This window comes from Stegostoma tigrinum, chromosome 25, assembly GCF_030684315.1.
Source record: "Stegostoma tigrinum isolate sSteTig4 chromosome 25, sSteTig4.hap1, whole genome shotgun sequence".
NCBI lineage: Eukaryota > Metazoa > Chordata > Chondrichthyes > Orectolobiformes > Stegostomatidae > Stegostoma > Stegostoma tigrinum.
The window spans coordinates 27,625,402-27,650,010 of record NC_081378.1 but is presented as its reverse complement, the minus strand read 5'-3'; the positions used below and the strand labels follow the sequence as shown (position 1 = coordinate 27,650,010).

At 39.8% G+C, this 24,609-nt stretch overlaps 2 protein-coding genes across 12 annotated transcripts in view; one reads left to right on the top strand and one right to left on the bottom strand.

Moving 5' to 3' along the window:
• hdac10 (histone deacetylase 10) overlaps positions 1–5,109 on the top strand; it is a 38,549-nt gene extending 33,440 nt beyond the window's left edge. For 10 of the 11 annotated variants that reach the window (XM_048554031.2, XM_048554029.2, XM_048554027.2 and 7 more), the window contains 2 exons: positions 1,140–1,290; positions 4,090–5,109. In XM_048554031.2, coding sequence (XP_048409988.2) covers positions 1,140–1,283 — 144 coding nt within the window. In that variant the 3' untranslated portion in view covers positions 1,284–1,290; positions 4,090–5,109. The remainder of the gene's footprint in view (positions 1–1,139; positions 1,291–4,089) is intronic. The other variant, XM_059654615.1, reaches the window with a different exon arrangement.
• Positions 5,110–21,921: 16,812 nt separating this feature from the next.
• Positions 21,922–23,959, bottom strand: szl (sizzled). Its single transcript, XM_048554103.1, has 4 exons — positions 23,358–23,959; positions 23,020–23,189; positions 22,751–22,843; positions 21,922–22,584 (listed from the first exon to the last, which is right to left on the bottom strand). Exons 1-4 carry the CDS (start codon positions 23,648–23,650, stop codon positions 22,274–22,276), a joined length of 867 nt encoding a protein of 288 aa, XP_048410060.1. The 5' UTR covers positions 23,651–23,959; the 3' UTR covers positions 21,922–22,273.
• Between the last annotated feature and the right edge of the window lie 650 nt (positions 23,960–24,609).

Genomic DNA, 24,609 nt, shown 5'->3' with positions numbered 1-24,609 from the left:
CCTAAAAAAGATCCAATGGTGTGATTCCTGTTATGTGCTCTCTTAACTGATGATGGCAATGATAAAAGACAGAACAACTGTGCTCAAAATTTCAAGCTGGGAAAGTGGCAGAAAAATGGCTTGTATTCCCATTGCTGAGCATTCCAATGACCTCTGCTGTAGATTCAGCAGTAATGCTTCCATTTTCACTCAGTTATGTCCTTTTTGCCAAGATGCTCCAAGCTCAATACTCATGAAAATGTACAACAGAACCACTGAGCACTTTGAGAAAGGAAATATAGAAATGAGGAAGAAGGGAATTAAGGGAGAAATTTAGAGATTATGATGTAATGTATACTTTGAGCTGAACTACCTTGGTTTATCTTAAAATAACTGAAAATGGTAATATTTTTACAAGTTTTCTGTTTTGGGTAAATCACAAGTTACCTTAAATTTGGCTACTTGTTTAGAAATCTCACAGACAATCCAGTACTGAAGCAATAATTCAAACTTTATTGCAACCAATTATTGGACCCCTCAAGTAACCAAGTATAAGCCTGTGACCCAACTTAGCTATTACTCGATTCATGGTGAAATCTGGCCAAGACTTCAGCCTGTCTTTGGAGATATCCAGGATTCAGTCCTTCTTCAGAGTTGTTCTTCAAAGTTCTGCAAGTCGAGTTGTTCTGGTTGGTTCTTTTTCAAATTTTCGTTCCGTCTCTGAGTTGTTATATTGATTATTTCTTTAGAGTCTTTCACCCAAGTTACTGCAAGACTGCAGCTGGCTTCCTCATCAAAAGTAATTTCTTTGTTTCTTGTTAGATTTGGCATTGACTGTTTGAAGACACCACTTTTCTTTGATAACTCCTTAATTCTTCTGCAGGGCATTCGGGTGTCCTTGAGGCATAAAAAAAATCCAGTTTATCAAGCAGGTGTCAAGGCAGTTTGTTTATGTAATCTTGCAAAGACATGGCTAATTACTTAAGTCTCTGTGTGACAGCCTGTTTTTGTTGTTTATTAGCTTGTTCCAGACAGAGTTATTGCTGTGTATAATAGTTTGTTGATTGATTCAGCCCATGAACAGTAATTAAAGTTATGAGGTCTACAATATCACATTTCTAATCGGTCATAAAATAGATTTTCTCACTTTTTTAATTCAGGCTTCTGACCTTGTGGAGACTTTGCTGAGTTCTTTAATCGGTGATGCATTATCTGCAGTGAGTTCTTTTGATCTGAAACAAGAAAACACCCAAGTATTGGTAAAACTTAGACAAGAATTGAAGAAACATTGGTGGTTGCTTTAGAGCAGAGGTATGCAACTAAATCAGCACATTAAAACAGACATGGGTAAAAAATTAACTATCAGACATCATTGCATTGCGTCATATTGCACCCTGAAAAATGCCATGCAGCAAACTTGTCATCTCAGGCTTGCTGTCCAGTGGAATAGAGGCAAAAGCAGGCATTGGTATTCTTAATCAACCTGTTCAGGCATTGCACAACACACATCAGGAGCAGGCAGGACTTAAATGTGGGCCGACTGATACAAACGAAAAACCTTTCAAAAGCAGACATATCATTAAACAGGAAGAGAAAAATGGAATACAATTATGCTAGTCAATTAAGGAAAAAATGACATGAAACCAGAAAATTAGGCTCATTTAAGCCTTCCTTCTGAACAGACTTAAAATAATCTGCCATGATTAAAGACAAAACTCCCAAGAAATGTGAAATTTTAAAACCTCAAAATATAATGATCAAAAAGAGAATGCGGCGCTCCCCATGATTTTCACTGCTGACCAGCTAACCTGTGAAGGTGGTGTCTGCTTGACCATGTGGTTCAATTACATACTTTGTTATGTTTGTCTGTATTTGCTGACAACCATTGTCCTCCTAAATTGCTATTTATCCAGCCATTTTTGTGTACATTAATCAGCGTAAGAATTGTTTTTGAGTATAATTTACTCAATCATCTACAGCTACTTTTAACTTCTAATCTTGCTTCAGGCCCTTAAACTTGAACCCATTTTGTTAGTTCTGGATTAGCAGCAAAATTTGTATTATCTGTATGTCCCCATGTTTTCTATGCCTTTTAGCATTTTCAAGTCCCAGGTCTTTTCTCTCCCTTCAGCCTATACCTCAATAAGGATAAATGTTTTTGCTCACAAAACGGCTCAATACATTTCCGGTAGTGACTCCAAAAACCATACACACTAATCTATATTCCATTTGCTTTTTTTTTGTTCAGAGTACTTCAGAAAATTTTGTTTACAATGCCTGCTATTGAATGACCATGCTGTCTCTGTGTTTTGAATGGAAATTAGCTGGAACTGCTAATATCACTTTAAATTCCCTGATTTCCTTTAGTAATCATTAGCTACTAATGGTTCATTTGAATGCCAATCCTTCATCATCTTCTGTTAATGATGTTAGCCAGTACCTGTTAAGTATTTCCAAAGTTGGATTCTCAGTTCCTCATACTGAGTTGTTGATTCTGATGCACAACAGGATTATGAAAATTTAAGCTGTGCACTTCAGGAGGTAAGGAAATTCAGAAATCAAATATCTTTTGCCCCTCCTAGCAACTTTGAACTAAGGTTTGCAGCGGATTATTTAGTCTGTCCTTTCTAGAAAGGAAGGTGCATATTAAGTAATACCGCAAAAACAGTAAAAAGAAAATAATTGCATGTAGCAATTCCTATCACTGTTTTTCACCTCTTTATCCTTTGTTACAAGCAAGGAGGAGAGAGAACTGAAACACCAATTCCCTTCCCTGCTTCCTGCAAATTCTGTCTTCAAAAAGGATAATGTCTATTTCTTTGCCATTAGCTCTTCGAAAATAACAGCAGGCCTTCATGAGTTTAAATGAAGCAGATTATTTATTTTCCTGTTCACACGTCATGTGTGTTAGACAAAATAGTAGTTTGTAATTCATGTGTTTAACTTCATTGCGGGGGAGAAAGCATATATTGTGGGCTTAGTGAAGAAGGCATCTTCACTCTAGAAGGATAATCTAGGTGGGTTCAAAACCTGAAGTTGTTTGGTAAAAATTTTGCAGGATTCTCTTAACAAATGGATTTTCAGCAGATCATGAAGTTAGTCATATGTGGTCTTCTTGACTGGAGGTAAAGTTTGTGTACTGTTGGATTTGAGAAGCAGCAGGCTGGTTATGTTACATGTTCCAGTTTTAAGGCCTACGAATTTCCAATTCTGCTATTGTTTCATGTCACTTACACAATTACTGGTTTTTCTCTGGTTCGCAAGATAATAAAATGAGTTACTTAACAAATTTGACCAGGTGTTGGAGAGGAATTTTAAAGAGGAGCCTGAGCCTGTGTTCAGTAGTGTAAATCAATCTTTGTTTGGAGCTCCTAATCAACGCAGCATGGACGAGGCCTCCAGGACACTCTACCATTCCCAATAAAGTACAGGATGTAACATTCCACATTACACTGGTTACATGCAACGTGAACATCAGTGCTCGCGACCTCCCCTCTGACCTACACATCCAATCCTGTGAATTCATTATCACTGATGGACAACTTGGATGGGAAGTTTGCCAGACTTTGTCACTTGTCCTGGGGCCCTTACAGTCTATTGATCACACTGACTGTTCTATCCCTTTCCAGACATTTCCCAGGTGCATGGTATATTTGCTTATTACTAATGACTTTTCAAATTTTGTTATGAAATTTTTAATTGCTAACCTTTTGGATGTTAATTACTACCAATTTACATCGTCACATAACACCAGATTATAGTCTGACAGCTTTATTTGAAAACACAAGCTTTGAGTCTCGGTCCTTCTGGTGTTAGTGAGAGAGGTAGTATCAGACACAGAATTTATAAGTAAAGGGTCAAAGGTTCACACAATTGATGAGAATGTATGAAACAAACCTAAGATGCTGCTTAGTACATCCCCATCAATGGTGTGACCCTTTGACCTTTTACTTATGAATTGGTAGACATTTAATATCCTTTTTATAAGTAAAATCCATTCCAGAAATCCTATACTGAATACAGTCATCATTAATATTTTATGAATATGATATGATATGCTTTACTTTATTCCTCCTGAACAACTGATGATTATGCTTTCTTCGCCCTCAGGAGCCCTAAGGGATTCGTATCCATTGACACTCTTCTTATCTAACCTAGGCAGTGAACGTAAACGCACTATTCAACTGGGGCAATATTGCATCTGCTTCAATCAAAGCACTCGACACATGATTATAAATTGAGCCCCTAGCCTTTTTCTTTACTGTTAAACTTGGAGAGACAATTGTGGTGCCATCTTAACCGAAGTCATCAAACTTTGAATAGGCCAGATAAATAACGTGAACCATTCCTGAGTCACTGTTTACACGTTTCATTTTTGTAATGTATTATGCATTGACTCATTGCAAAAGTCCAATTTGATATTCTCATGAACTAATATTGGGTTTGTGACTTCAGTTGTGCTTTTATCAGCTGACTCAAAATTGAGACTGTGTACAACTTTCATATGTTGTAATTCTTACATTTTCCAAAATGCATTAAATTAGACATTTGGGTTTGTTTTTTGAAGTTGGACCTTGGAATAACCTGAATCCATATTTTGTGGGCACTATTGGCATTGCATACATCGGCAGTTGTGTTGTTACATATGAATTCAAATACTCTGCTGGAGATTGTTGAAATACAAGTTGTTCTTGTACAGAAACTGGTCAGTATGCAAAATAATAAACTTTATATTCATCTGCTGATCTTAATAACAGCTTGTTTAATTCGCACGGGGACAGACTTTTTGGACAATGGAAAAATGCTAGTGATTTGTTTGGGATGAGCATTGCACAGAATTAATCAAAGACTGATGAAGTTGAAAAGGAAAGTGCAAATATCTTTTTTATTAAATACCCAGATTTAATGCTGTACATTAAACTACTATAACAGTGGCTTTCAAGCCCTATAATTATATTGAAAATTAGACTTCTATACTGTAAAGTGCTTCTGCACACATTGTGTTGTCATGTTATGCTTTGGAAAAATTAACAGATGGCAGTTGCTTGATAATTTGCACTTCAAAATGTTCAAATAGTTTTTTTTATTTGTATCACTGGACTGTTGTAGATTGCCTAACATTAAATTAATGAATAGCTTACATAAAATTTGTGTTTCTTAGATTTGTTCGCTAACTGGAATCAGTCAAAAATCATTTATGTCAAAATCAAGTCTGATTTAGCCTGGCCAATCCTAAACCCTGGGGCAATTATACCAAAAACATACTATTTTTTTTTCCTCTGATAACAAAGTGTGGAGCTGGATGAACACAGCAGGCCAAGCAGCATCTCAGGAGTACAAAAGCTGATGTTTCAGGCCTAGACCCTTCATCGTCCCAATATCACTGACTCCAGCATCTGCCGTTCCCATTATCACTGATTTTGTACCCCTGAGATGCTGCTTGGCCTGCTGTGTTCATCCAGCTCCACACTTTGTTATCTTGGCTTCTCCAGCATCTGCAGTTCCCATTATCACTGATACTATTTTTTCTTCTTGCTGTTTGTGAAAACTGGTTTTGACAAATTGGCTGCTACACTTTCCTTCAGGATGCTTTTAAACAAATTCCCTAAGTAACTTACTGCCAATAGAATGATTTGAGATATACTTACAAAATATGCTTTATTTTTAGTTTCTAACTTCAAAATTAGCTTGACATCACGGTTGCAGGGCTTCCAATAGAGAAAAGATCCTGCACATTTGTAGCCTCTGTAGAAAGTGATAGAAATAATTACATACTAAATGAGAATACTAATCAGTGCTGAGTCAGCATGGTTTCATCAAGGGGAGGTCACACCTGACATCTGTTAGAATTCTTTTGACAAGGATTGTTGTGCCTTATTTCATGATGCTGCGGATCTTAACGCCAAATTTACACATCTCAGATTTCATCGTTAATGAGCAGCTGAAGGCAGTTTGGTCCAAGGCTGTATCAGAGATAATAGGAACTGCGGATGATGCTGGAAAATCCTATCTTGGATCCTATCTTGTTATCTTACAAGATGTAGAGCTGGATGAACACAGCAGGCCAAGCAGCATCAGAGGAGCACGAAAGCTGACGTTTTGGGCATAAACCCTTCATCATGGCCCAAGGCTGAATTTGTGGCTACATATCGTTAAAAATTCAAGATAAAGGCTGGTTACAGGTCATAGTTCAATGAGGTCATTATTGAAAATGTGTTGTTCATTGTGACAGTATCACTTTGCCATGTACTGAACTTCACTTGTGCTTAATGCTTAATTTAAAACTGATAGGAACTCTGCCGCAGAAAAAGGCCATTCAGCCCATGAATCTGATATGATGTTAGACTGTCGGAGTTCCGTTTCTCAACACCATTTACCTTGAGACCCCGACTCAACAACAAAAAATCCATCACGGATGTAGAAGCTGAAAAATCCAAATTGACCTCAAAACCCACAAACTTTTTGGGAAGGAAGTTTTTGATTTCTACTGCCCTTTGTACATAAGAGTTCTTCCTGACACCACCCTGGTACAGTCCAATGTTAGTTTTAAATTTATACCCTTTTGCTTTTACTCCAATATCAAAGAAAATAGTTTCTCCAAATTCTATCAAATTTTTTAAATCTTTTATGCATCTTGGTTAGGTCACCTGTAAATCTTTCTGCTTCACTAAATAGAGCACAGGTCATACTTAGGCATTGGAAATGTGCTCCATTGTGCCAATTAACATGGCACTGATGGGTTGTTCTTCATTTAGTTCACTATAGCTCTTTAGGAAGGGAAAGCTTTACCTGATCTGGGTAATGATGTGACCTCACACCCTTGTCAAAGAGACTGATCTCATATGTCCAGGGACGTGGCCATGCAGTTCAATCAATTGCACAAGAGTAATGAGGGATGGACAGCAAATTCTGGCCTCCCTGATAATTCCTGAATCCAGGGAATGACGGAAGAAATCAGGCCTTAGAAATCTTTTGTCTGGAATGTTGATTTTTAGTGGTAAGAAAGGTGTTGGAGACACTTATTCTGGGATGTGTCCAGAGATAGAACTGGACTCACCACATAAACACAGGGGCTACAAGAGCAGGTCAGAGGTTAGGAATACTGTGGCAAGTAGCTCCCCTAAGCCTGCCCACCATCTACAAGGAGTCTGATGAAATACTCCTTGCCTGGCATCAGCAACACTCAAGAAGCTTGACACCATCCAAGACAAAGCAGCCCACTTGATTGATGCCACATCTACAAGCATTCACTCCCTCTGCCACAGACGCTCAGTAGTGGCAGTGTGAACTATCTACAAGATGCACAGCAGGGATTCACCAAGACTCCTTCAATGGCACCTTCAAAACTCACCTCTGAAACTTATAAGGATGAAAGCAGCAGATCTATGGGAACAATCTGCCATGGTGAGGGCAATCCTCTGTCAGATCGATTTTTAATCAGTAAAGAACCCAGAGCTATGGGGGGAAGGCAGGAAAGTGCCGGTGAGGTTTATCATATTCGCCATGACCTCATTGAATGGTGGAGCAGACTATATGGAATAGAATAGAATTAGGGAGATGGGCTGAATGGCCTACTTTTGTGCTGATGTTTTAGGATCTTATGAACATTAGCCTGACATTACTAGTGCAGTGCTATTACTACTAGATCACCACATCCCCCAAACCTAAAAAGGAAATTTAAAATATAATCTAATAATTTATTGCAGACAAAAATACCTGTTGCTTTGAGAGTAAATGAAGGGTAATTTGTGACATATTGCTTGTACGAATATGGCACTGATACGATATGCTGCAGGAGTTTCTGCTCATCACTAGTTGCTCTGTGAACAAAGAACAAAGAAAATTACAGCACAGGAACAGGCCCTTTGGCCCTCCAAGCCAGCACCAACATGCTGCCCGTCACAACTAAAACCCTCTACACCTCTGGGGACCATATCCCTCCATTTCCATCCTATTCATGTATTTGTCAAGACGCCCTTTAAAAGTCACTATTGTATCTGCTTCCACTACCTCGCCCGGCAGTGGCCCCAGTGATATATGGAATGCTCTGCCCCAGAAGGCATTGGAGGCCAAGTCTCTGGATACTTTCAAGAAAGAGATAGATAGAGCTCTTAAAGATAGTGGAATCAAGGGTTATGGGGATAAGGCAGGAACAGGATACTGATTGTGGATGATCAGCCATGATCGTTATGAATGGTGATTCTGGCTGGAAAGGCCGAATGGCCTATTCATGCAGCTATTGTATATTGACCCACCACCCTCTGTGTAAAAAACTTGCCTTGTACATCACCTTTGAACCTCGCACTTTTGCACAACAGAAATGTGGAGATGGTGGTCATCTTCTTGAACTGCTACAGTCCATTTGGGATTATCCTGTGAACCTTTATTATAATCTTGAAACAATTTAGTCGTTTCTAGTCCACCTCAGAGGACAGTTAACAGTCTGTCACCTTGACACAGAATTAAAATCAGTCCTGCTTTACTAACCAGTTTTGTACTTATTGAGGAGAATGTAGTCAAGTTAGTTACTAAATGGAGATGGAGGAGACAGGTACAATTTAATGAGGACTAGTGTGAAGTAATACTGAAATTATACAGTAGTAGAATACATTTCCTGAAAAGTGAAAAAATGTCAGTAAATATTGAGCTACATAATTCCTTCAAAGTATCGTTAGCTAAAACTACACAAAACACTGGTAATATTTGAATTTTATAAATAGAAACCTATAGTACAAGAATAATTATGTTCTCTGGGTAAAGACATTTCTCCTCCTCCCACTTCTAAACACCCTACCCTGGGTCCGTAGACTGTAATCCCTGGCTCCGGACACCGTGGTCATCGGGAACATCCTTCCTGTGCTTACTCTGTTAGAATTTATTAAATGTCTATGAGATCCTCCTCAGACTTCTAAACTCCAGTGATTATAGTCCTATCAAACCAGTCAGTCCTGCCATCCCAAGGATCAGTATGGTAAACCTTCGCTGCACTCCCTCTGCAATCAGAACATCCTTCCTCAGATCAAGAGACCAAAACTGCACACAATACTACAGGGGCAGTCTCTTGAAGGCCCTGTACAGTTGCAGCAACACATCCCTTCTCCTGTATTTGAATCCTCTTGCTGTGAAGGCCAACATACCGTTTCCCTTCTTCACTGCCTGTTGCCACTGCATGCTTAACTTTCAGTGACTGGTGTACAAGAATGCCCAGGTCTGGTTGCAGCGCCTGCTTTTCCAATCTTTCTCCATTTGGATAATATCTGCTTTCCTGTTTTTGCTACCAAATTGGAAAATCTCACATTTATCCACATTATAATCCACCTGCTATTTGCCCTCTCACTCAGCCTGTCCGAAACACACTGAGGCATCTCTGTGACCTCCTCACAGATCACCCTCCCACCCAGCATTATGTCATCTGCAAACCTGGAGAAGTTACATTTAGTTCCCTCATGCAAATCATTAATATATATTGTGAATCACTGGGGTCAATGTGGACAAAGGCTGACAAAATGCTGACAAATCCCAGGGGCTTGATCATCTACATCCCAGAGTATGAGAGGAAGTAGCTCTGGAAATATTGAATACATTGGCGGTCAATTCAATCGACTCTGGAGCAGCTCCTACAGAATGGAAAGTGGCAAATGCAACCCCATTATTTAAAAAGGTAGTGGGAGAAAACAGAGATAATTACAGACCAGGTATCCTAATATCAGGGGAAGTGCTAGAGTAAAAAGAAAATGATTAAAAAAGGTAATTCTGTACAAAACATGTGTTATGCTGCTGTTACAATCTTGAGTGCTGTTTTGGGTAAAGCTTGGCAGGTAGCAAGTGTAGTGTAGCAATGAGATGCAGGAGGGGATGGAAATTACAGTAATGAAGACCGATTTGAATCACAGGGGCAATACCCACTGGGACAGAGAAGATTGAGGTAAGATTTAATAAAGTTTATCAAAAAATGAAATTGTGTTTTACGAGAGTGAATAGGAAAAGACAATTTCCATTAGCTGGGGTGTTGGCACTGAGAGGACATGAACTGAAAATTCTCACTGAGGAGAGGCTTTAAAGAAACATCTTTATTCAGAGAGCTGTTGGATTAAGGGAGTCTTTAACTCAGATGATGGTTGAGGCCATGACTCTTCATATTTAAGGGGGAGGTTGGATAACTATCAGAAACAGAGAAGGACACAATGCTATGGGTGAAAGGAAGATAATGGAATTATTTTTGAGATTGATACAGGGCTCTGGGTAGAAAATGGGACATTGGGATCAGTTTGGGATTTATACAGGTCTATGGGGAGAGCGCAGGCGGTGGGATTGGTTTGGGGATTGATACAGGGCCATGAGAAGAAAGCAGGGCAGTGGTTAAGAAGGTGGTTAGCATACTTGCCTTCATTGCTCAGACCACTGAGCATAGGAGTTGGGATGTAATGTTGAGGTTATACAGGATGTTGGTGAGGAGTCTTCTGGAGTGCTGTGTACAGTTCTGGTCAGCCTGTTAGAGTCATAGAGATGGACAGCATCTTCAGTCCAACTTGTCCATGCTGACCAGATATCCTAAATTAATCTAGTCCCATTTTCCAGCATTTGGCCCATATCTCTCTCTGATGAAGGGTCTAGGCCCGAAACGTCAGTTTTTGTGCTCCTGAGATGCTGCTTGGCCTGCTGTGTTCATCCAGCCTCACATTTTGTTATCTTGGAATTCTCCAGCATCTGCAGTTCCCATTATCACTCCCTCTAACCCCTTCCTGCTCATGTACCCATCCAGATGCCTTTTAAATGTTGTAAATGTACAAGCGTCCACTGCTTCCTCTGGCAGCTCGTTCCATGCGCGCACCACCCTCTGGGTGAAAATGTTGCCCCATAGGACCCTTTTGATTTTTTCTCCTCTCGCCTTAGACCAATGGACTCTAGTTTTTGACTCACCCACCCCAGGGAAAAGACCTTGTCTATCTAATCTGGAGGGGATTCACAAAAAGTTTACCAGGATGTTGCCAGGAATGGAATGTTTGAGTTATGAAAATAAACTGGAAAGGCTGGAATGTTTTTCACCTGAGCGTAGGAGGTTGAGGGGTAACCTTTCAGAAGTTTATAAAATTGTGAAGGGCATAGAGAAGGTATTTTCCCTCGGGTGGGGGAGTTCAAACTAGGGGGTCATATTTTTCAGGTGAGAGGAGAAAAGCTTCGGAGGGACATGAGTGGCAACTTTTTTTATATAGAGAGTGGTTAATGTGTGGAATGGGCTGCCAGAGAAAGTAGTGGATACAGATAGTTACAACATTAAAAAGACATCAGTACATGAATAGGAAAGGTTTTGCAGGGATTTGGGCAGATAGGACTAAATAAAAACCGAATTAAAACTGCGGTTGCTGTAAATCAGGAACAAAGACAGAAGTTGCTGGGAGGGCTCAGCAGGTCCGGCAGCGTCTGTGAAGAAAAAAAATCAGAGTTAACGTTTCCGGTGAAGTTCTGAGAAAGAGTCACCGGACCAAAATGTTAAATCTAAATTTTTCTTCACAGTTGCTGCCGGACCTGCTGAGCTTTTGCGGCAACTTCTGTTTCACAGCAGTTTGGGACTAGTTTAGTTTAGGATTATGGTCACATGAACTGTTTGGGGCGAAGGCTCTGTTTTCATGCTGTATGACTCTATGAGTTACACCCGCGGATATTTTCGGTTTCTGTGTCACTACCCGTTTTAAGGTAGCGCAGAGCGGAATTTCAGACAAATGTGACACGTGTTGCATGCTGGACCCCAGCCCCGGGAGCACCGGGTCCCCTAGAAATCATCATCGTGTCATTTAAAACTTCGTAAAGTCTAAAACAAGGACGTGTGATTTATCTGTAATGTACTGGCCAGGCTCAGTTCCCGAACAAGTGAAAATGCAATCAAATATATATTTCCATTTCCACCCTGCAAGCGCTTCTTGTTTAAAAAAGTGGCATTTTTATTTCAGTCTGTTTTATTTTCTTACTGTCCCCCCCCCCAACTAGTTTAACCCTGGATCAAATTAATCCGCTCCATTCTGGGTTTAAAACAGAGAAGTTAAACGGGAGTCATTGCATTTTGAGAAAGAAATTATTCTTAATTTGAAACAATGAAGACCACACAAATGGTTAACAGCGCAGTCAGGATTTGCTGGTGTGTACAGGGGCGTGGACTGGGGTACAGGGCAGTTTGGAAAGTCCTCGCCGAACGGCAGTGCATCAAGGGAATGGAGTTGCACGAAGTGTTTGATGTTCAGCAGGAGAAGCTTCAGTTTCTGTGTTTAATTGCATTCAGTGGATGGCGTTTGCTGGACACCAAAATCTCATTACATTTAATTTCTCACAGGTGTCTTTCAAACTGGAGAGGAAAGCAAATATCCTCCTCTTAAAATAAAAACAAAAAGCGAATCATTCAGATCTTTGCAAATCCGACTCTGTCAGGCAGGAGCGTTGATTTGGCAAACCCCGCGTTTGTTTTAACATGATGGATTTTTTTAACTGGTTAGAATTTTTTTCCGCTATGGGTCTCATAGTAATTAATTTTGACCATGTCTTTTTGGCGAATTTTGGCAATTGTATTTTCCTTCATGTTTCTCGGCTAATTGAGAGCTTCGAAATTAAACCACGGAACCCCCTGCTAAACCAGTAATGATAGAAACAGCCAGCATTCACATTGTCATTGTTTGTGACAAAAAAATCAAAGAAAATGCAGATTTTCTTTTGAATTTGGTGGGTTGCAAAGTGAATTTTTATTTTTAAAAAAGAATTCTCTTTCACTGTTTCGAAGTTATCAGCAAACAACGCAGTAATCCAAATGGAGACTGGGCGGTCAGTGGTGAGAATTCTTCCTACAGTGAAAAACGAACCAAATCTAACCGTTCGCTCAGAACATGTTCCCCCTCCTGCTGAATAATTTCAAGTGTCCGATGCAGGCTGCAAGCAAAAATGTCACTAACTCTCGCATGACTAAATGCTAGGAGTATCGAGCCTGTGATTTGCAGAACATTCTTCCAAATATTGGGAAGCTTATTTTCTGGAAGGTACATTTGCTGGTTGCGGCTCTTTTGTGCTCGGTCAATCTCAGGTTTTGCTGATGTTTCAGAGAGTTAGTGTTTGTAATTTTCTTTGTGCGCTTCGCCAGATTCAAAAAAAAATACACTCGTAAACATCAGTTCATAATGTAGGAAAGGTTTTAGAAAAAAAAATATTTTAGGTAACACCTGATTTTCTCAAGCTATAGCTCACATTATCTATAGTGATCGTCGCTGATGCTTGTCCTTGCAAACTCACTATCAGCTGTACACTGGTCGGAAATGTTGCAAACATGGATTTGCAGCGATTCTGTACATGTCCAGCAATGAAACGTTTGACTCAGTAAACTCCACATAGCTCCGGTACAGTTCCAAAGATCGCAGAAAACTCGTCCGACTGAATAATGGATGGTTTCTAAATAGTTTAGGAAAGGAAACTGATTTTTTTTTGGAAGTGGGAGTTTATTTCTCTCTTTTCTGTTTTGATCGCTAAGGCAATCAGCCTGATTCCAAGCTGGACATCCAACAAGCCGCTCTGTCGAATCCGCGGTAAAGAGGATTTTGTTGCTGTTATTTTTCTATTAAAGCGAATATTATGCTCAGCCTTTATCAGTCATTTTAACGTTGCCGTGGCAACAGTATCCGTGCAGGGTTGTGCCCTACGATGACTACAGTACAAAGCAAAATATCCCTTTGAAGACAGAAAGATAGGTTTCTATTTATGCAAGAAGAATTTCAAAATATGATTCAGCCGTTTAGGAATAAATGGGTAAGAATGTTTGTGATATGACCACTAAAATTGTCAGACCAGGGAGAGTTCTTTTTCTGGGTCGCTATCGTTTACAAACAACCATTATTAAAACAACATTTTCTGCAACTCCAGGGTATATATTCAAAAGTTTCTCTTCCACTCGCAGCCAAAGAGCAACTCGTTTCTGTCCTAAAATGTAACCAGTAGCGATGTTTATTTGTGAGAGAGTATCCAGCCTCACATTTTATTATCTTGGACTCCTGAGATGCTGCTTGGCCTGCTGTGTTCATCCAGCCTCACATTTTATTATCTAGCGATGTTTATTTGTTCCTGGTTTCTGTGTCTGTGTTATGTTCCTGTCTTTGCACAGAGTTAAGAACCAGTTGCCTTAAATTGGTTGCTATGATAAGGAATTTTTGGAAAATCCCAGTGACCGACTTGTAACTGGAGCTTTGTTTTTTTTAAAATATAAACGCACTTGGAAACAGCACGTTTGGCCAGTTTACTGAGAGTAACAAAACGATCGGGCTTAGTAAGTATTAGATTGGCAGTACCAAGCGTACAAAGCGCAACAGGCTCCTGCTTTAAAGAAAATTGTGCTCCGGGTCTCAAGTTTCTGTCAAAACTAGTGACTGCATGCATGTTTAATTGTGAATAAGAACTGTTGTGCTATTGCGAGGCATTAAAGACAGGTATTGCAATCAAATTCCAGACTAAACATATTCAACAGGCCTCAAGATCAAATACAACAACCACAACAAAAGCCCCACACATTTGTTACTGGTTTATCTGGTCGTAGAGATATCGATTGTCACGATTGAAATCATTTCGACTTGTTTATTTGATAAACCATGCATTTGTCTTGTCAGGAAAACGATCTCAGTGGCGAAGATCAATTGTAATTGCAGTCGCTAAGGTAATTCTGCTCATAATGTTCCAACAGCGATTTTAACTTCCAATTTCAAATGATAAACTTCTCAGTGTTTTCACATCTGTTTCACATTCAGCTGTCTTCAGTGGGGAATATGAATGTAATCTTAATCTCGACAAGAAATCGTTTTTACCCCAAACGCACCATTTCTTGTCCCCCTACTGAGATTACTGCTTTTATTTTAAAGGTAATGTATATTGACACCCAGCACTATTTATAGAGTCAGAGAGGCATACAGCATGGATTTGATCTGGCAGATCTTATTTTGTGGAATCTACTCACCTTGGAGACATGGTAACGTTAAAGCTGGGCCCTAGTTGTTCAAAGAGATTGTTTAAAATGTTTAAAGTCTGTGTGAAGTTTTACAAAGTTTTTGTAAAAACAAAATGAAGATGTTTTCATGACTGACAACTATCTGTGATGATTATAATAGTTTCTTTTTTCAATGAAACATGCTGGTTAGTTTGTTTGGTGAGTTACCCAATAGTTCCATGTTAACAAGATATGAGCGAAAAGAGATAATCTGAATGTTCAAGGTAAAGAAATAAAATGAAGCAAGGTCAAAGTCAAGTATTGAATAGAAATATGACAGAATAACCACTAAAAATCATCAATTTTGCATGTTCGTGTATTTTAAGAGCAAATTTTAAAAATGCTTTGGATTTGGTTTGCCACATTGAAATATGTTCGTTTTTCTTGGTTTGATCTGAACAGGGCTGATTGTTCCCTGGTTAATGTGGTCCCATTGACTGTGAATTGATTCCATTTGCGCAGCAGTTCCAGAAGTAATTCCTGGCACTTGGGTGTTTGGGCCACCGTAGGAAGGGAATGCAGCTCAATTGCCTAGTGGTATTATTGCTGGACTGTTAATCCAGAGACTCAGGTAATGGCCTGGGGAACAAAAACAGAAGTTGCTGGAAAAGCTCAGCAGGTCTGGCAGCATCTTGGTAAGATTCTTCGTAGTGTGGATGAGCAGAGAGATCTCGGTGTCCATGTACATAGATCCCTGAAAGTTGCTACCCATGTTATACGGTTGTTAAGAAGGCATATGGTGTGTTAGGTTTTATTGGTAGAGGGATTGAGTTTCGGAGCCATGAGGTTATGCTGCAGCTGTACAAAACTCTGGTGTGGCTGCACTTAGAGTATTGCATACAGTTCTGGTCATCGCATTATAGGAAGGATGTGGAAGCTTTGGAAAAGGTGTGGAGGAGATTTACCAGGATGTTGCCTGGTATGGAGGGAAAGTCTTATGAGGAAAGGCTGAGGGACTTGAGGCTTTTTTCGTTAGAGAGAAGGCTGAGAGGTGACTTAATAGGGACATATAAAATAATCAAAGGATTAGACAGGGTCCTCGGATAGAGATGGCTAGCACGAGGGGACATAGCTTTAAATTGAGGGGTGATAAATATAGGACAGATGTCAGAGATAGGTTCTTTACTCAGACAGTAGTAAGGGCCTGGAATGTCCTCCCTGCAACAATAGTAGGGCATTTAAAGGGCATTTAAATGGTCATTGGATAAACATATGGATGGTAATGGAATAGTGTAGGTTAGATGGGCTTCAGATTAGTTTCACAGGTTGGCGCAACATTGAAGGACGAAGGGCCTGTACTGTGCTATAATGTTCTATGTTCTAAGCAAGTTAGATAAAGGAGAACCAATGAATATAATCTATTTGGATTTCCAGAAAGTCTTCGACAAGAAAGTTTTAACACAAGGCAGAGCCATTTTTAAGCATGCATTCATCAACAAATTGCCTTTATATTTTCACTGGTATTTTATGCTAATTCAGAATTTCATTGTCTGAATTGGGTCCCATCCACAAAACTAGTACTGTGGTCAAAATGGCGATGTTGTTTTGATATTGTGGATTGATGGATGCTGTCACCAACGCTGTTTTGTGGACTGTCTCCAAGGACCTAATTGTGGTAAAAGATCAACCACTATTGAATTTTAATGCAAAGAAGCTAAATTTTAATGTTAACATCGGTATGAACAACATGGGTTTAAATAAAAGGGATGAGGTGTCCTAAAAGCAGAATAGAGGGACCTAGGAAGAAAGTTAAGAAATCAGACCTCAAAGGCAGTGATCTCAGGATTACTACTGGTGCCATGTGCTAGAGTAGAAATGACAGGATATATCAGGTAAATACATAGCTGAAAAGGTGGTATCAGGGAAGGGTTTAGATTCCTGGGGCATTGGGACAGGTTCTGGGGGAGGTGGGACCTGTACAAATTGGACGGGTTACACGTGGGCGGTACTGGGACTGATGTCCTGGGGGAATGTTTGCCAGAATGATAAGGGAAATTTTAAACTAAATACCAGGGAGATGGGAACCTATGTAAGGCATCAGAACAGAGCAAGGACCAAAAACAAAAGGTAGAAAAGGAAATCAGAAAAGTGATGGGAAAAAAAACCAAGGACAAAATTCAGACAGGGCTGTTGAGAAAAATAAGAGTAAGACAAGCTTAAAGGCTTTGTGTCTTAATGCATGGAGTATTTGCAATAAAGTGGATTAACTAATCACGGAGATAGATGTAAATGGATCCAATATAATTGGGATTATGGAGACATGGCTGCAGGGTGACCAGGGATGGAAACTGAATGTTCAACAGGTAATCTGTATTTAAGAAGGACAGGCAAAAAGGAAAGGGTGGTGGAGTGGCTTTGCTGTCCAAAGAGTCAATTAACATAATAATGAGAACGTATATTAGCTCTGACAATATGGAGTCTGTATGGGTAGTGTTGAGAAAAATCAAGGAGGAAAAAACCTTAGTGTGTGTCATATATATGTTGACCCCCAAACTGCAGTGATGATGTTGGGAATGGCATTAAACAGGAAATTAGAGATGTATGTGATAAGGAAATATTGGTGATCATGGGTGATTGTAATCTGCGCGTAGATTGGGCAAATCAAACTAGCCACAATGCCGAAGAGGAAGAATTCCTGGAGTGTATATGGGATGGTTTTCTTGACCAATATATTAGGAACCAACTAGAGAGCAGGTCATCTCAGACTGGGTACTGTAAGATGAGAAGGGAATCATTGTCAATCTAGCTGTGTGAGATCCCTTGGGGAAGAGCAACCATAACATAATAGAATTTTTTTTATCAAGGCAGAGAGTGAGGTAGTTGATTTGGAGACTAGGGTGCTGAATTTTAATAAAGAAAACTATGAAGATATGGGGCATAATTTGGCCTTGATAGATTGTTGAGAGTTACTTAAAGGGATGACAGTGGATAGACAATTGCAAACGTTCAAGGGAACGCATGGGGGAACAGCAACAATTATCTATTCCTGTTTGCCACTAAAGCAAAATGAGTAAGAGGGCCGATCCATGGAAATTAGAGACAGTATCCAATCCATGGAAGAAGTATATAGATTGGTCAAAGAAATATATATGTTTCTGAAGAAGGGTCCAGACTTGAAATGTCAGCTTTCTTGCTTCTCTAATGCTGCTTGGCCTATTGTGTTCATCCAGCTCTACACCTTGTTATGTCATATATACCTGAGGATTGGGAACAGTTTAAAATTCAGCAAAGAAGGGCCAAGGGATTAATTAAGAAGGGGAAAACACAGTACAAAAGTAAGTTTTCAGGGAACATAAGGACTGACACTAAGAGTTTCTGTAGATATATGAAGAGAAAGAGTTTTGTGAAGACAAATGTAGGTTCCCCGATAGACAGAAACAAGGAATGCAAAATAGGTGTTGAAAAAATGGCTGAGCAACTGAATTTATACTTTGGTTCTGTCTTCACAAAAGAGAACACAAATCAGATACTAGAAATATTGGGTAATGCAAGATTTAGTGAGAGGGAAGAATTCAGGAAGGTCAGTATTAGTACAGAAATGATGCTGGGGAAATTGATGGGATTGAAGATAGATAAATCCCTAGAGCCTGATAATCTATGTCCGAGAGTACTTAAGGAAGTGGCTCTAGAAATAATGCCACATTGGTGGTCATTTTCCAGGATTCTATAGACTCTGGAATAGTCCATGGAGATTGAGGGTAGCTAATGTCACTCAAATATTCAATAAGGGAGGTAGAGAGAAAACAGGGCACAAAAGACCAATAAGGCTAACATTGGTAGAGTGGAAAATTCTTGAATCCATTATAGTACTTTATAGAGGAGCATTTAGAAAGCAATAGCAAGACCAGACAGAATCAGCATGGATTTTTGAAGAGGAAATCATGCTTGACCAATCTGTTGTAAATCTAGGAAGATGTAACTAGTAGAGTTGACAAGGGGGAGCCAGTCGATGTGGCATATTTAGGCTTTCAGCAAACATTTGACAAAGTCCTACCTAAGAGATTATTGCGCAAGATTAAAATACGTGGGATTGGGGCAAGTGTATTGAGATGGTAAGAAAGCAGGTTGCTACAGTGGAAAAAAGAATAGGAATTAATGGGTTCTTTTCAAATTGGCAGGCAATAACTAGTAGGGTGCCATAGGGATCGGTGCTGAGACTGCAGCTATTCACAATATATAATGATTTGGATAAGGGAACAAAATGAAACATCTTAAAGTTTACAGATGATACCAATTTGGGTGGGAGGGTGAACTGTGATGAGAATGCAAGGATCCTTCAGTATGATGCAGACAAGTTGAGTGAATCGGCAAATCACTGGTAGATGCAGTATAATTTGGATAAATGTAAGGTTATACACTTTGGAAGCAAAAACAAGAAGGCAGATTACTGCCTGGATGGCTGTAAATTGGGAGAGAGGAATGTGCAGTGGCACTTGGGTGTCCTTGTGCAGCCGCTGATAAAGAAGACAAATGGTATGTTGGCCTTCATTGTGAGAGGTTTTGAGTACAGGAGCAGGGATGCGTTGTTGCAGTTGAATGGGGCCTTGGTGACTTCTTGCTTTCTTTTCTTCAACTCTCTGCTTTAGTTTTTACATCATTCCTTTTGTTGCTTTAATTCTCTTAATTACATTCCTGACATTGTTACCGCAATGCTTAATTTCTTTACTGCTGGATTTCCCTACTATATCACTGCTTTGTCATGTCCATTCACTATAATGGCAATGCTTACTGTGAGTTTTAAGTACACTTAATTTACATTTATTTCTAACCTTCTCGGCACTTCTTTCACACTACTAATTCAAGTTTTCCCTATGCCCAACAGGGATGTTTAACTTTAGCCACGGAGCTGTGGTGCATTCATTATCTAGCTGAAACTCCAACTTGAAATGCTCCTACAGCTTCCCTGTGAGTCTGTAAATTCCAGGTAGGGCTAGTCTTCTAACCTCTTTCTAGATCACACTGCTTTTTCTGTTTATTTACAGAGTTAAAGACTTTTGCCTTTTGGTGCTCTTTTTCCCTTATTGATACTTCACTGAGTTTCAGTTGACTGCTTGTGTTTTCAAGTACATGTGCTGTCCATTTGTATGAATTGTTCTTAAAGCAAGTAAAGACAAAGCCCTTGTGGCACAGCGGTAGTGTCCTTCCTGGGTTCAAGTCCCACCTGGTTTAGATGTGTATAATAACATCTCCAAACAGGTTGGTTAGAAAATGTCATTAAAGCAAGTAAATCCAGAGCTCTTCTGTGCAGTAGCAGTGTCCCTTATCTGATCGAGGAGACCTGGGTTCAAGTCCCACCTGTGTGATATCTCTGAACAGGTTGATTAAAATAACTCTTAAAGCAGTAAGTAATGCTTTAAACTCACTTTGACCGAAATTTTTTCTCCTGGGCTAATGGCTTTTGTTCACCATTGTGCCTTGTGGTATTAAAAAACAATGCCCACTGCTGATCACGAAATGGTATTTATGAAAAGAAACATGTTTCTACAGAATCTGTCTCTTCACTAGTCAAAGCACCTAACTGGGCTACAGTAGTAGACAATCAACAACTTAAGAAAATTAAGCTCTTATGATGTTGTCTGTTGCAATTAAGGATGAATTACATAATCTGGTTAGACAGATTAGTATCTGAGGAGACCTACTGGTAAGGAATTTCACTCACTGAGACACTAAGATGTTCTGCCTTATTCTCATCCAAGTCAGTATTCTATCATCAGATATTATGGAGTTTAAGAAATTATCTCGTACTAACCATTTCAGAATTGTGCTTGCAGTGGAGCTGTTTGTCACACTGACATGTGATTTGATACTGAAAAGGTTGGGAATCACTGCATGAATTGGTTTATTTAACAATCACCAGTTCTGGAATGCTCTTAATATTACTCTCAATTTATTAGGTATACAATCACTAGTTAGTGTGTTTTAAAAGGTACTGGAAGCCCTTATTAAAATTGTTGGTATAGAGGCTACCAGTGTTTATGTGAGTAGTATTGTGGCATCTAAAGGCCAGGGAATTTTAAATGCAATTTTCAAATTAATTGTTGTATTTTCCTCTTTCTTTTATGCCAGTTTAAAGACCCAATTTGCTGAACTTTTTTTGAACTAATCATATCCGGGAACCTGGGTGAGAGAGGAGGAGGAGGAGGAGGAGGCTAAATCAAAAGGGAGTTGTAAAGGGCCCTTTTTTTGGTTTAATTACCAAAACTGCAACCAGACCTTCATGCCTAAATAAACCAGGGAATACGTTTTAATTGGGAAGAAAATAGAACCTATTCGGTTAGATCGCACTGCCCAATTGTTTTGGATTATGGAAAGTTTTATGTTTGTGATGGAACTGAGTTTTCGCAGAAACTTGACGCCGAACCTTGCATCACAATTTTGAATGAATTTGGAGTGTATTTTTCAGATTGTTCCCAAGGTGGAAACTTGACCTTTTTATACCTGGTTTGAACTTTGCTTTATTATATTTACAAGGTTGTATTTAGGGCTGAACTGATTAGTTCATTGTTCCCTGTTTTGTGTTTGCAGAACCGTTTCTGTTGAGACAAACACACAAATTAACGGAGTCAGCGCCATAGAGCAAGTGCACATTGAGAGGGTATACACTAATTCAGAATCAGATCAGATCAGTAAAAGGAAAGAAGGGTTGAATTACGAGAGCGAAAGAAAAGTAAGACAAAATTTGTATCTTTGAAATATCCAATAACTAAAACCCGAATTAATAAGAGTGTACATGTGTAAATTAATCTTCAGTGCTAGTGTTGTGATTGGCAGTAAGTTGACATTTGCCGAACCGTTAAAAGGGAATGGGCATTGTAAAGAACAACGCTGTTGTATTTTAATGGTGAAGCAGACACTGTGAGACCGCTTGCATGAAGTTATTGGCGCAGCCATATCACCGAAGCAACAACTTTTTGATGCGTCTAACCGCGCGCCGTCTTTAATGTTGTTGTAACAGTTTTACATGAATGACAGCGATGCCATCAGCCTACCTATTAATGAATTTGGCACTGCCTTCCTCGCAGTTCTAGCACTGAAAGTAAAGTCGTTACAATTACAATTAGAAGAGCTTCATATACTATACAGCTATATCCTTCTATACTTATATACACAACATACTCCACAGCTTTAATGATAAGCAGTTACATCCTCAGCGGGCCAATAGCATAATTCCAACCTATACGTTTACAAACAATAACAGATGTACTGTACATTATAAATTTATATTTACAATATGCACATCGAGTGCATTAATGTGTCATCACATACAAATGTACCGAACCAGGCTTCCGCCTAGCATTTATGTTGTTTCCATTTACGAGCGGCGAGCGTTAGTTGAGTATCCTTTCTGTGCCACAAATAGATCTTATTTACGATTATATTGGTGTCCTGAACATTGCCAATGAGGACATACTGCACGGCGCGGTTGTTGCTGCGTGTCAGTTTGTGCGCGCAGTTTGTATTGATCAGGAGCCACTGCTGAATGATAGTGCGTGTTCCAAAGGGAAACAGCGAACCAGGGCTAATCATCTCCACCCGTCCTTCAACCTCATACTCGGAATCCCCTGAGGCACGCTTCCTTTTCGTCAGGGTAACTTTGACAGCTGCGGGAAAAGCAACGAGGGGCCATCAATTACTTTTATACAGAAATGTCCAAATCAAGGAACTGCATCGGTCATTTCACGGTGTCAAATAAACGCTTAGCCTCTTTTCTCAAGTCGCGTTTGTAATTTCTCTGCTGCCCTTGAAAACAAAAGCCCCCAGACTTACCGAAACTGTTCTGACAAAATGCTTGCAGAATTCTTTTGTGGGCTCCTAGCTCCTCTGCATTAGGACAGCCCTGGCAAGTTGGCTTGGGAAAAACTGCAAATAATAGAGACGAAGATCATTGCAGGTATGGTAATTTTTCACACGTGCTTTAAAAACAAGCAATTTCCAAACTAGAATTGAATCACGATATGATCTATTCAGTCGCTTTTTTTGAACAGGATGCAACGCAACGTGACACCGAGACAAGTGGAATTGCTCGTGGGCCTCACATTTTCGATAAGTCGACGATTCTGTGCTGATGGATGTGAGGCAGGTGTCCTCATTGGCGGGGAATCGATCACAGTCAAAGGCATCGGGCCAGGACTGTCCGTGGCACGCAAGCACTTGGCTACAACTGTCCCTGACAGCTACACACAGGCTCCTGCAAGGCTGGAGGAATCTGCAAACCATACAATGGGGCAAAATTACTTATTGCTCACTTTCCCAAATGTTCCGCAACAGGGACGAGGCAATGCGCAGATTCTACTCAACAATGTTCTCAACGACCGAAATCAAAGGAAGCTTTATGAGAAGTAGCCAGGCGGGATACTGCGAGCAGATTACTTACGTGTCTAAACAGACTGGAGCAAACAAGGAGCAGAGAAACGTGGCGCTGTGTGTGTGACAGCCCGTGCGAAGCAGCGACTCCCATTCTGCAGATTTTGGGATGACTTCTCTGAGTGTCGTGTGGCCCATCAGATTTGGAAGCCTCATCTCCGTGTATCCGACATCCTGACATAAGCCCATTTCTTTCGGTACGGATACGCACTTGGTCGATATTCCAATGTCAAAGCAATCGATTAGCGCGAATGACAGGGCACAGATCAGCGAAACAAAACATTCCCGCGTGCAACCAGGCATCTCTCTGAGATGTGAGCGCAAAAGTAAACTGCAGATTTCTTTTTTCTTTGCTCCAGCGTTTGTGGCAGTATTTATATCAGTAGTGATCTGCTTTATCAATTATCGACAAACTGTCAAAATACTTCAGATAAGGCCCTGACTCTATTATCTACTTAAATAATCGTTGCGACTATAGTGGAGGCGGAGATTATAAACACAGCACCATTTCAGACTGCAGCGATTCACAGTGCCCTGAGGTTTACTGCATTTTCTTTGTTTCACTTGCAAGGTGTCTCGGGATTGTACTTAATATTAAAAGCAAATCTCAGATTTACACAGTTCCAAGTTCGGCTTTGAGGATGCTGCGCATAGTTTTCAGTAGACAGGCAGACTCCAGCAACCCCTTGTCTCTGTTGTTCTTTGGCAAACGCCAAACGTGAGAAATGGAACAAAAGAATGAATTAACCGAGTGAGGACATTTCTGCCGGGGCTAATTGTCTCGAGTCTCTTGTCTTCAGCACATTATCCTGGAGACATGGTTCTGGCCCTTGATGACCGTGACGTCTGGAATCCCAGCTAAAAAGGTATGAAAAGGTTGGAAAAGGTGGAAAATTGAAGATTAAAACTTGTTCAATCTCAAATCTCGCTAAAAGACGGTAACAGTTCAGGGACAAATGAATAATAGACACTCACAGGTTTAACAAGTTAAGTACACGGTAAATCTGAATATTCGAATGATTTTGTTTCCCAACTTCCGCCAGAAGAACATTTCGTTTTGGGACTTGTACTGAAATAAGCTAAAATTTTACAAATTCAGAGATAGATCATAGAAATATTTTATCACAGGAATGTCAGGAAGCTTCATTCCAATGGTCGATAAGATTGAAGAATAGGCCAACCTACATTCAGCACCTCAGTAAATTTGAAATAAAGCTTCACAATTGATTGTTCCACAAACTAATTTCATCAGTCAATTGATT